This window comes from Thermobia domestica, chromosome 12 (genome assembly GCF_964235325.1).
Source record: "Thermobia domestica chromosome 12, izTheDome1.hap1.1, whole genome shotgun sequence".
Lineage (NCBI taxonomy): Eukaryota > Metazoa > Arthropoda > Insecta > Zygentoma > Lepismatidae > Thermobia > Thermobia domestica.
The window spans coordinates 70,487,567-70,501,398 of record NC_137465.1 but is presented as its reverse complement, the minus strand read 5'-3'; the positions used below and the strand labels follow the sequence as shown (position 1 = coordinate 70,501,398).

Here is a 13,832-nt window from a genome sequence, read left to right as displayed (position 1 = left end):
TCAGCAGGATGTAACTCATTTGGAGTGACAGGAGAAATAAAATTCAAACAGAAATGATTATGGCTGAACTTTTACTATATTTCGATCTTTCCATGTCGCGTATTGAACTTTCAGATTATCATAAGATAAAAGATTTAAACAGTTTCTTGACTGCAAAATCAAAATAGAAACATATATTTGTATAAAAGAAATAACAATCTGAATCTGATTAGACAGCGACGAAAGCTGTTATACTAAGAGTACTATTTTCAAACAAGTTTCGTTACAAAATGTTAAAAAAAAAAAAAAAAAAAAACAGAGTAAAATTTCCCCCTTTTAGCTAATTAAATTTAAAATACAAGACTTTAAGCAATATACTTAGTATTTCTTTTTTTTAGCTGCTCACTGCATTGTAAACATTTAAAAGTTGGTTGTGATGTTGGACTACAAGAAAGAAATGTATTCATTTTAGTAGCCAAAGTATCAAGTAATATATAAAATTAATTGTTTTGTATATTTGAGGGGATAAACTATGATGTCCTTTGTCAATAATCCCATAATTCTTTGAAATAACATAAACATAGCTCCTAAATTTAATTCACAGAAAAACTACTCAAAACAAAAAAGAATGTGACAGTTATAGTGAAAACGTAAATATTTCTGGGGGCACAGTGGCTCAGTAGTAAAGGACTCACTTACGGTGCTAGGAGTACGTAGTTCGATCTCAGTAGTGCGTGTGAGTTCGTACGAAACAATATTGTCTCCACGTCTTTTCTCGAAGATCTTCTGTTTCCTCCCATATCATTCGACCAATTCTTTGAATTTTATTAATCATCAATCTATTGAGCCTAAAGAGGATGACCGTGGAACTAGAAATTTCATTTCCTAAGTATTTTTATTGTTGTTAATGTAATTATTCATTATAGGCAAACTGTATTATAACCTATTTGTAATAATTAGGACTATATTATAACCTATTATAACCTATTACATAGAAAAAACAATAGGAAATACATTGTTCATGGTAATATCCTTATTCATTTTTTAGTATTTTACTTAAATGTAGTTGGGATAGGTTTTGAATTATGACTTGTGTCCAGTTGAAAAGAAAAAGGAAGCTGGCAACACTACCCAAACCGGTAACATTAGGTATGTGTTAACTGTAACATCTGATACTTGGTATTAAAATAAACGCTAATGTGATAGTTATGCTGTAACCACTGGCCTGTGTAGAGTTTTGTATAAAATGATTCTTTATTGTGGTAAGATTTGTAATTCATATATTCCAGTAAATTAATTATTAATTTAGTAGTGAATATTTTGTGGGAAAATAAAGTATCTATTAATTTAGTAGTGAATATTTTGTGGGAAAATAAAGTATCTGGCATAAATTATGTATAAGTGGTTAAGACGAACGAAATATAGGGCTTAGTCGAGGAGAAGAGAAAAATCATGGACTTCGATTTTGTGATACGGCAACAAATCTAAATTAAAGAAGAGCATCGGAAAAGGAAAGCGGTGTCAAATGATCCTCACTTGTATGTATCACTTTGAATAGTCTCTATTGGTTGAAATTCAGGGTTCATTATGAAAGTAATGAGCATGATGCTACCCTTACTCAACAATCCACCGCAGCACGCGCTGCCGGCGCGGAGAAAGTAGTGGGTGGGCTGTGCTTCCAAACGCGCCCGGAGTCAGTCTGCTGCGAGCAGTAACAGCGTGTGGATGTCGATCCGCTTGAAGCACGTTTTTACAAGTTGTAACACGGCGCGATGGAGGGTTCGCTCGAACAACGCTACGCCATAAAATTTTGCGTCAAGTTGGGTAAGAATGCTACGGAAACTTACCAGATGCTGAAAGAGGCCTACAAACAGGAGTGTTTGTCAAGATCCCAGGTCGAAAAATGGCACAAGTCGTTCAAAAAAGGTCGGGAGGAGGTCGCCGACGAGCTCCGTTCTGGACGCCCAACAACGGCCAGGACAGACGACAACGTTAACCGTGTGCGTGAAGTGTTGCGCTCAGACCGGCGTGTGAGCATTCAACAAATCGCGGACACCCTGCGGTACATGGGATAGTGACCGAGGACCTGCAAATGCGAAAGGTCTGTACGAAGCTTGTGCCGAAGGTGTTGACGAACGAACAAAAAGAACTTCGAGTTTTGTGCTGCAAGGAGTTGTTGGCATTATGTGAAAGTGATCCGGACTTTTTAGACTCGGTCGTAACTGGAGACGAATCCTGGAGATGAATCCAAAAGGCAGAGTGCAGAGTGGCACACCTCATCTTCCCCCGGCCCCAAAAAGGTGCGCATGAGCAAATCCCGAATCAAAACCATGCTCATTGTCTTCTTCGACGTTCGAGGAATCATCCATTTCGAGTTTGTGCCACCAGGACAACCTGTCAATGCAGGATTTTATCTACAAGTTCTCAAGAGACTGAAACGCAGGGTCGCCTGCGTTCGAAGTAATATCAAAGACTCAATGAAACTCCACCACGACAATGCACCAAGTCACACCGCCTTCACCGTCGTCGACTTCCTGGTTCGGAGCAGAACCCCAGTTGTCCCCCAATAGTCCTGACCTGGCTCCTAGTGACTTCTTTCGTTTCCCCGTTTGAAGAGACGCCTCAAAGGAAAACATTGGGACTCCGTGCAGAACATTCAAGCCCATGTTACAAGGTTTTTAAAAGCCATTCCAGCCGAGGACTTTAAAGATGCTTTCCAGGCGTGGAGAACACGTCTCCAGAAGTATATCGATGCAGAAGGAGCGTATTTTGAGGAATTTTAAAGATTTGTAACAATCGGAACAATAAAACCGTTTTTCTAAAGCAATGCTCGTTACTTTCATGATGAACCCTGTACACCTAGAACAAGTGTAAGAAGAAGAATGTACGTCCACACTTTCCATAGTTTCAAAACAAAAATATTTGAATGCAGTACATTATATTTCTTAAAACATGATCGTTCATAAACACTTCATTTATTGTGTATCGTTACTTTTATTTGAAGTGTAGCAAACGTAAGGTGAAAGTAACAAATATGAAAATAAATGACAGCATTTCTGCTAATGCAAAGTTTATTAAAAATATTCGTTAGCTCACAAAACTATTTTCTGAAAGATTGTGGAAAATATAACACGTTGTTCGTTACGTGGTATATATCAAGTATGGCGCGTGGAGTGTTGTTCATCGCGAAAATAAAAACTAATACTAAATGTTAGTTACTTAGATATTTTTCATACCTGCAAGATAGGGCGCACCCTAAAATTATAATATGAATATTTTTCTCTGACACACAGGATTTTAAATGAGTTGTGATCGTTTTACTAAGTAATTGTTCTTAGCAACCAAAAGGTTTGGCAGATCACTGACGGACTATAGAGTTAAACATCAGATTGGGTGTTACTAACGCAGGATATGTATTGAAATAACATCGTGGTAATGTTCTTGATTTCGCTTTTCTTCGTTCGACCACCCGCTCTTTAACACCACCGCGCTATAACTTTCACACTGCAAACCTAACACTAGGTGTATGTTAACCACAACATCTAAGCCCTAAAGTGGTACTCAAGCTGGAACCACTGCCTTGTGTTAAAAATTGGATTGTAGTAACGCCATCAGTTTTTGCTGTGTATGTAAATGCAGTAGCAGTGCTTACTGAACTTAATTATTAAAACTGTATTATATTGTGAGAACTTTTAGGTCACAACAGAAAGCCTTTGTCTCTCCTCGTAGATTTCTGAGATAGATTAACATGATTGAGAGTATTGTCATTTCTCCTATATTATCATTATACTAAATATTAAATTCGATATTGAATTTCTGAATTCTTAACAATTTTCTATTAATTGTTTGACCATTGTTTTACAATTAACAATTTAAAGAAACAATATTATTCGAGAGATTGTTTCAGTAGTTACCGTAGTCATTATCTAACTTTAGGAATTTAACTTAGGATAAGTTTAGCATTTATATAACCAAGGAAGGTAGTATTGATTTGTGGGATTTGGATCTTCATCTAATTAGACTAGCAAAATGCGTGAATGTATTTCGGTTCATCTTGGTCAAGCTGGTGTCCAGATGGGAAATGCTTGCTGGGAGCTATATTGCTTGGAACATGGAATTCAACCTGATGGACAAATGCCTTCTGACAAAATTCTTGGCGGTGGCGATGACAGCTTTAACACATTTTTCACTGAGACGGGAGCTGGCAAACATGTTCCTAGAGCAGTAATGGTAGACCTGGAGCCAACTGTAGTTGATGAGGTTCGAACAGGAACCTACAGAATGCTGTTTCACCCTGAACAACTGATAACTGGTAAGGAAGATGCAGCAAATAATTATGCGAGAGGTCATTACACAATAGGCAAAGAGATAGTTGATTTGGTGCTGGATAGAATCCGTAAACTTGCTGATCAATGCACTGGGCTTCAAGGGTTTCTTATTTTCCATTCTTTTGGAGGAGGAACAGGTTCAGGGTTCACTTCATTATTGATGGAGAGGTTATCTGTTGATTACGGCAAAAAAAGCAAACTGGAATTTTCCATTTATCCAGCTCCGCAGATTTCAACAGCCGTCGTAGAGCCATACAACTCCATTCTGATTACGCACACCACTCTAGAACATTCAGATTGTGCGTTTATGGTAGATAACGAAGCTAGCTATGACGTTTGCAGACGAAATCTGGACATCGAAAGACCAACATATACAAATTTGAACAGATTAATTGGTCAAGTCGTATCTTCAATAACTGCCTCTCTCCGTTTCGATGGCGCTTTGAATGTCGATTTAACGGAATTTCAAACTAATTTGGTTCCTTACCCTAGAATCCATTTCCCTTTGGCAACCTATGCACCTGTAATATCGGCCGAAAAAGCATACCACGAACAAACCAGCGTTTCCGATATTACAAATGCTTGTTTTGAACCTGCAAATCAACTAGTGAAGTGTGATCCTCGACATGGAAAATACATGGCATGTTGTCTGTTGTATAGAGGAGATGTTGTCCCAAAGGATGTCAATGCTGCAATTGCGACAATTAAAACGAAACGCTCAATTCAATTCGTAGATTGGTGCCCTACAGGATTCAAAGTTGGAATCAACTATCAACCCCCAACTGTTGTGCCAGGGGGTGACTTAGCCAAAGTCCAAAGAGCTGTATGCATGATGAGCAATACCACTGCAATTGCTGAAGCTTGGAGCCGGCTTAATTACAAGTTCGATCTAATGTTTGCCAAGAGAGCTTTCATCCACTGGTACGTTGGAGAAGGTATGGAAGAAGGTGAATTCACGGAAGCCAGAGAAGATTTATCAGCATTGGAGAAAGACTACGAGGAAGTTGGGATGGATTCTGCCAACGCTGAAGGAGAGGGCGAAGAAGAATAATAATTTATTATTATTTATATTTTACGATTATGTTTATTTATTATTTATACTTGCTTTTGATATACGAAGATCCATAGACAAATTGAGCCGAGAATATATTTGCTTAAAATACGCGAAAATTTAGTAATGGTCCTATAATAACAAAGAAAACTAATAAATATTAATATGTTCGTAACATTCCATTTAAAACACGTTTTCTTGTATAACTTGAAAATAAATTATTGCAGTTACTCTAGAAAAAGTGTTTGATTTTTAGTAGTTACGTTCTTTAAAAAAATGTCCAATTTTATGAATCAACATCCCTTCCCATTTAATATAATATATGAAGCTTAGTGTAGCATAGTGCAATAGTTGGCACGCAAACTTTCAGTGCAAGTGTTCTAGGTTGGGACCCAAGAGGAATCCAAGTTAAACGGTAAGAACCAGTAGCGTAGCCAGGATTTTTGTTTGGGGCGGGCTTAGTGTTCATATACATATATATGCGTTTGTTTCCCTAGAATTATACTTTTAATAATAACAATAATTATTATTATTATTATTGTTTTTATTAAATAAACGTCTTTCAGTGAAGTATTTCTCTAAATATTTCTTCGTTGTTTCTCGATTGTTGTTTTTGCACATTTTCTTCGCCAAAATTAACACTACTACTTTTTTTCATTCTACACCATTTTTTAAAACGTTTTTCGATTTTTTCTGTGGATTAATATTTTGTTTAGATTTTTCTCCGTTGTTTTCTAAGTCTCTTTGTTTGCACATTTTCTCACCGAAATTTACACTTTTTTTCCTTCGCTTTAACCATTTTTGTAAAACGTCTTGCGACATTTTGCAATTGCAAAGTAAGTTCTTATCACGACACTCTGAACGTCTAACTAAAGTAACTCTTCTGAACTGCTCTAATTGATCAAACGTCAGAAATTGCTGAGAGATAGTCATACACTACAAGTCGTTTCCACCCTCTCCGGTTAACATTTTTTTTTTTAAATATTGTTCATCTGAGTGAAACGAAAACAACAAAGGAAAATCTTTAATTTTACCCGTCCTTTCTTTCTTTCTATTTTTGCCTTGTTAGGTTAACGAAACTAGCTGCTGAGCATTTATCGAAATCCATTGATCATTGCTTTCTTTGATGCCCATTGCGGCTAGAAATGAGTTGTATAAAACCAAAGTTTCCTGTTGTAGTTTATCCTATTGGGAATGGTGGTGAATGTTTCAAAATAGGCGGTGACAGGTCACGTGTTTTGTTATTTTTGTCGAGGTCAATGATTTCTTGGCCACCAATATGTCCATTTCCTCTTAACCCTTCAACTAAGGTAAAGTTTTTTTTTTTTTTTTTTCGGAACCTCCTTTTATGGTTAGAAAGGAACTGATTCTTCTCAGTATTGCCTGGCTTAGTCCCCGGCTATTTGTAGCGTTTGCAAAGCGTTTTTATTGCTCATGCGTACGCTTGGAATACGCTGACCATGTATTTAAATGTGGATGGCTAATTACAAACGCGGAGAAAACGTCAGCTCGAGCGTATTTTGTGCGTTTCGGAACAATAGAGCGCCTGCTCTTTAAAAGATTTCAAAAGGAAGGAAAAAAGGGAAAGACATGTTGCCAGGCAAAAGGATTTTAGCAAGAAACAGCTGCTTTGAATATGTTTTGTGCAGAGTACTGGAACTCTGCTATTATAGACCTGGTCTTGACAAAAAAAAAAAAAAAAAAAAAAAAGTGGAAACCCTTACTGGCTCACAGTATGATTTATAACTCTGGCGAAAGTTAAGTTACCAAATAGCCACCTTGGTCGCGTTCGCTCTAGGGAGTAACGCTTGAAAAACGTATTCTCAAATAGCCACAAACTTAGTCTGCAAAGGTTTTGGCTCAAAGAAGATACGTGAAAACTGTGGTCATTGCTATGTCAAACACTAAAACAATAACTTCAAGGTCACTATACGAATATAGGCCTCACTCTCTTTCCTTTCTTCCTTTGTACATCCTGGGAAACCCGATTTCCATACCCCCGAAGTAAAATGCAAGCATGTTTAAAGAATAAAGACGATGTTGGCGAATACAGCTTGTCTAGGAACTGTTTAGTGACATATTTTGTTTTGGAATATTGTATATGGAGGGCAATTGCTGCTCCTTCCGAGAAAAAAAATTACAAACATCAAAGTACCAAAATACATTGTTGGAACCCTTCGGAGGGCTTGGCCTCCCTGGGCCTTCTCCTTCCCTACGCCACTGGTAAGAACTGTGTATAATAAATCCCGGAGTTGAAGAGTGACCTTAAATAAAAAAAGGTTGTAGACGATACGATTTTAGTATTGGCTAGGCAAGACAGCACACAATTTTAAATTATTTTAATTGGTAGCCATAATAAAAAATACACTTTAAAATAATAGGACATGTTATACGAAAAATTTATCAATTTAAAGCTATTTTAAAGATGTAAATCTCAACCTTTACTGAACCTTCTTTTGGTAATTATGGAAAGTATACTCGGATTGACTAGAATGTCCCCTGAAAATACAGTGCCTTAATTAGCAAACTTTAGATGCCAATAAAACCAATACCTATTTTCTGCGTAAGTCTCGACTGACCTTGATGAGTCACGCAACGGACAGCACGTTTTCGGGAGAGTGATACAAATAGTATAGTCCTATGTGGTATGAAATTAACATTTTCTAGTGTAAAGCCATAGGCTGGGATTATACGATTTTTTTCTTTTTTACCAGACTGTTTTATACTAAAAATATCGTATAAAATATTCAGGCCAATGTGGTATATATTATACTTTGTTTCCTTCACTAAGCAATCTTGACATAACAGAAATTCAATAGATAGGATTGCATCTGACAAAGAACACAACTTAGATCTCGCATGTTGATTTATTGCCCATTGCTAAATTCAACTAATAATTTGATGTAATGACATTTGTACGCAATGTTCTACGCACTATTCTAGTCGCAGATGTCAATGGTGTTTAGTTAAATATGGCCGCAAGAATGGGTGCTGTGAATAGTACCACGACACTCAAGACGACGTCGAATGGTACACTCATGTCCAAAATGATTGTCGCATATCTATAACTGTGTCCTTGTAAGAATATAATTTGATAATGATTTTGCAGGGTACTTTTAACACTGATACTATGTGTATAATCGGGAAATGTATATTTGTGGTAAATTTCATAGGAAAAGAATTATAAATACGAAAATTAGAGTGAGTAAAACAAAATGTTGCTAAATGGACAAGAAAGTTTTATTTTTCGTTTTATTGTTCTTATTTATTGCTCTTTTGACATGAAATTTGCCACATACATGCATTTGTCGATTATACACATACTAACATTATAAGAAATACCGGGCGAATTCTTTATCAAATTATATTTCAACGACGACATATTTATAGACATGCGACAATAACTTTGGACATACTAACATTCTTCGCTGTACAACACTCCCACATTGTTGCAAAGTGTTTATGATTGGTCATATGAACTGCAATAATGATCGAACAGGATTGTGTTCTCCTGGTTGGTGGTGTATGGAGCTCTTGTATGATTCGATCTAGCCACTAATCCCATATTCGCCTCACCATGGCTACAATCCATCCAATAATGAGACCAACTTTGGACGACGGCGACAAGGCACATTTCAGATACCTGGGCACACTAAAATTGAGCAAATACACCTCTCACCACGTAATTACTGCTGTCTACAGTGCCCTTTCAGTTTGCATTCTCGTTGCAAACTGGTAAGGTGCCATATGTTAAACGAAAAAGTAACGTTGCTATAGTGCTGCCAAAATGTATTAAGTCGAGGCAAAAATGCGAACTAAAGCTCACATCTTCGCGTTGAGCCAATAAGGGTTCGGCTGTTGCTAAGCGAGAGAGCCTTAGAGAAAGGGAGTGGAATTCCTTCAGCCGATAGCAGTGCTTGGAACGGAAGACTAGGTGTCAAGTCAATGTGGTATATCTATAGTTCCGCAGACTATTTCCTTGGGCTGTTACCATACGAACAACAGAGCATTGTTGGGAAACGGACTTTAGATGCTCTAGGTTTTCTCTCATGATGTGCACGTCCCTTATGTTATTTTTGCGTGACTTTACGGTCTGTTCGAGGAGCCTGCTGAACTAGAAAGATTGATTTTCCATGTAACATAGAAACCTTTACCAGTGTGGAGCCCAAAGGGCTGATACAATTGAAAAAATCCCCAATTTAGATTGAAAAGCCACCAATATTTACAACAGCTTTCCACTCTTTTCATTTCTTCACATCTTTACTCATAAGTGATCTGGTCTATGGCCCCAGACTTTTGATAAACCCGGTGTCAAAGGTTATTATGTTGTTTATGTTTACAGAGGGAGGCTGAATGTAATCTAAATACGACTAAGCGTGCTTATTTCATTGTCAAATTACTGTACACGTAAAAAGTTAATATGTAACCTAACCTATGCCGTAACATTGGAGCGGAAGCATGTATATCAACTACTTGCAAATGATGTTGAGAATCGGTACATGTCTATTGATGTTTACCTCTGCTATTTCCTACTAGCCTGACTTACGTATAAAACTATTAACACTAGAGCCTGTCTATCTCAGGTGTGCCCTCGGAAACCATGCGAACTATATTTCGGCCCCACCCCCGCCGCCCTATGACGGAGGAAACTCTACCTTTGCGTACGGAAAAGAAGTGAATGACCTCAGCGGTGTTGCCAATTTGTCATTCAGTCGTTTGGTTTTGACGAATGAAGATCGTAGGCTACTTAGAATGGCTAACAAGACAGTGCACAGTGAAGCCTGTGAAATAATTCATTGTGGCAACGCTTCCGCATCTAACAAATGACGAGCTATGGCTCCTTAAATATCAAGGATGTTATAAAATAGAGGATCTGCCCATATGTATCTTCATCATATGAACTCAGTGAAGCCGAAAAACAATCGAGCACCGTATGAGCCGGCACGTCTGATTGGCTTCTCTCGTTTCCGCCATGATTGTTGGCTCGAAATGTTGCGATCTTAGTGGCGCGGAGTGGGCAGAGTAGGTGTGGCGAAGCTGTGACGTAGGGCTTCACGATTTTGTTGTATGGGCAGATCCTCTATTTTATAACATCCTTGTTAAATATCTAGAAATTCGTAATTTTTTGGCCAATATCACGGGAAAGATAAATCATAGAGAGATGATATTAGTGTTAATCTATCCTTAATAAAAGTTAAACATTTCGTACCGATATTAATAGATGGCCACTATATAATTGGCCAGTGGCCAAACCAGTGGCCACTGGTTACTATTTGGTACCAAAATATTTACCATTTAGGTATTGATCAACATCAATATAATCTCTCTACAGCTTATGGTTCCCGAGCTATGGCTCCTTAAATATCTAGAAATTGGCCATTTTTTGGCCAATATCACGGGAGTGGTAAGTCATAGAAAGATTATATTAGTGGTAATCAATCCCTAATAGAATGCTAAACATTTTCGTACCGATATTAACATATGGCCACTATACAATTGGCCAGTGGCCAGTTGGACCTACCTGTTGGACAAGATCTTTCACATATGACTCCAGTTCAGCAATGTAAGGGAGATATGGACACATGGGCGGAGTTATGGGGACATTGCCCCCTCAACTTTTTGACAAGAAATAAAAATGCCACTTATAAGACCCTTCAATTCTCATTTGTGTTTTTACCGTGTCCCCCAACAGTCAAAAGGTCTGCCCCCCCAGCAGACAATTACTAACTCCTCTCATACCTGGACAAGGTTTCAGCGTACAGCAAAAATGTATGATTAAAGTTATGCTGCTTCGGAGTACAAAATAAGACTGTCCATATTAGACTTACATTGAAAGCACTTATGCGTCAGATCTATTTTCTATTATTAAGGATTATGACACAGTGTACCGGGTGCAAAATACTGAGAATCTGGTGGAATTGACCTTTTTTATTTTCTAAGAACATTCATCCTCTTGTAACTTTGTGGGAGGTGAATACACTGACACTATTCTCAGAAGTTTGTAAATTAATTACAATAATTAATTCATTCCACGGGCGTCTCTGGCGGGGGACGCGTCCCCCCCAATATTTTGAAGTACAAAATATCCAATATTTTATTCTAATTTAATTTATATACTAACGACAGAATAACATATAAATAATAATAATTATATTTATTTGGAACATAAAATTCAGGCTGTGAAACGATTACAACAGAGTTCTTTATATACCTCAAGGGGTCAGTAAAGGTTAGCAGTAAGGTAAGAAATGGAATCGAAGATAATACACAAGTTGGGCTAGGTAGTACCATTCAAATCACTTTCTTTGATGTCCCCCAAATTTTACATGTCAGAGACGCCAGTGATTCATTCATACGTAAATAACAAGTATTTCATATGTAATTAATGAGTAAACTAGTGGTTAGTGGCAGTGGCGGCGTAAGGGGGGGGGCGAGCGGTGCCCTCGCCCCGGGCCCCACTTCGTGGGGGGCCCCGGACGGTAGGTAAAAAAAATAATTACTAAAGAATCTTGTTAGCATGAGCCGTACAAGAGCCGTCAAGATTTATAATCGACACCTACCCTAAAAGTAAGGGAATTAATTGTCAATTAATATTACATCAAATAATGGATGAAACAACAGAAATATCTGTTTAATAAAACTAATCATTGCCGAATTTGCGTATAATCTAAACAAGCTATAGCTTATGGCCTCACTCTCTTGGGTACCTGCAAAGAAATTTAAAGAAAAAACTGAATGTAGATTAAAAATAAATAAAATAAAAGTTTCATTATATTGGGGGCCCCCGAAAGAAATATAAACGAAAAGGCTAAATGTAGGTGAAAAAATAATAAAACTAAGTTTCACTCTTTTGCGGCCTCAAAAAAATTAAAGAAAAAGCTGAATGTATCGTAGGTGAAAAATAAATAAAAGTTTCACTCGCTTGGGGCCTCAAAGAAATTTAAAGGAAAAGTGTGAGTGGATTAAAATAAGAATAAAATAAAAGTTTCACCCTGTTCAATAAACTGAGAGAAATTTAAAGGAAAAAGCTGAGTGAAGATTAAAATATAATGAAAGTCGAAGCATATTGTGTTGTTTACATTCTAAGGTCTTATGATGCAAGTAATGGGGCCCCGTCTGCTAGTCTGCTTACTAAAATATCACTGTTTATTAATTTATTTACCAGAGTTAAATTTTCAGGGAGCGAAACCCTTTTGCTTAGCTGGTTTTCCCTTTTTTGTTCTTGTTTTTTGGCGGGTGAATTTATACTTCCGCCCACAAATTTAGAGTGAAGAAAATATTCAATAAGAAAACAAGTGTTATTCACACACACACACACACACAAACGTGAATTATATGTTATATTGCTTCCTTCTATATTTAGATGGAAATAAAATAGAACTATTTTTTTACGGGGCGTAATTTGTGTGGTGTGTCCCAGTTTCTCGAGAAGCGGGGTGAACTATTGCGCAATTCCATCATATGGATAGCTGATTGCAATCGTGCCGCATGTCCATTCTTGTGATTGTGTACGTACATACTCAATAAAAGGAACACTGAATATCAGTGCGTTGTAGTAACCTGACTAGTAAGAGGAGCCTAAACGGTATTTCGTGAGGAATCCATGCCAATGTCTTGATTTCGACCTTGCAGACAGCACTCTTACGTAAGTAGCCCTACGGTGAAACCTATTTGTTTGTTTATTTATTGTTTCACTTGTGATTATCATTCTAAACAAGCTTGGGAGCGTGTAAGGATAGGTCCTATAGTTTTGTGAAAGTGAGCTCCGAACCACTGCACTCCATTGGACCAAATGGATTTGAACCCACAACCGCGCACTCCAAAGGCGAGCTCTCTGACCAGTAGACCAGTCAGGGGTCTAGTAAAGTCTGTGGGTTTAGAAGCAACAGCCGATTATGGTTAGAAGTTTGTGAAATTTTGGAACAAACAGATTATCTAACAGTGACTATTTGAGAGTGTAAATGTGTATGAGTAAGTATTTTCAGGTGTAAACTTTTACGAAGTTACACTTATGAACTAGAAATGTTTTGGCTTTGCAAGTTTTAGCTTTCATTTGTTTCATAATGCTTGTTTAAATTAGGAATGCTATGTATTTATCATGGATTCGCCGTTTCGGAGGACATGAGAATGCTTTTAATCTACATACTGATGAGTGCCGGATCTATAAACCGCAAGACCCCGCGGTGCGGGGTCCGGACCCTAATGTGCCCAAGGGCTCTTAAAGGTCCCCCTTCATCTTGAGTATAAATACTAATTTTTAAAACAATTGAAAAATAATGATATTTTCATAATAGTTTAATTACTTGATCCAAGAAATGAGCTTCCAAGACTAACAACGACGCACGAGATGTCCCTTACTTTCGAGGGGTTTAAAAATAAGCTTATCCGCACATTGTGCCTCTTGCAAGAGCTGCAACACTGCTAAATTGGGCGGGCGCAATTCGTTTAGTAGCGCTCTGGTCAGTTAACTCAGT

General features: G+C 37.6%; 1 protein-coding gene and 1 pseudogene across 1 annotated transcript; both read left to right on the top strand.

The window, feature by feature from the left end:
• Positions 1-1,704: 1,704 nt before the first annotated feature.
• On the top strand, positions 1,705-2,752 carry LOC145665997 (uncharacterized; annotated as a pseudogene).
• Positions 2,753-3,871: 1,119 nt separating this feature from the next.
• Positions 3,872-5,599, top strand: LOC145666505 (tubulin alpha-1 chain-like). The gene has a single exon (XM_081733775.1). It carries the CDS (start codon positions 4,009-4,011, stop codon positions 5,356-5,358), a length of 1,350 nt encoding a protein of 449 aa, XP_081589901.1. The 5' UTR covers positions 3,872-4,008; the 3' UTR covers positions 5,359-5,599.
• The last annotated feature ends 8,233 nt before the right edge of the window (positions 5,600-13,832 follow it).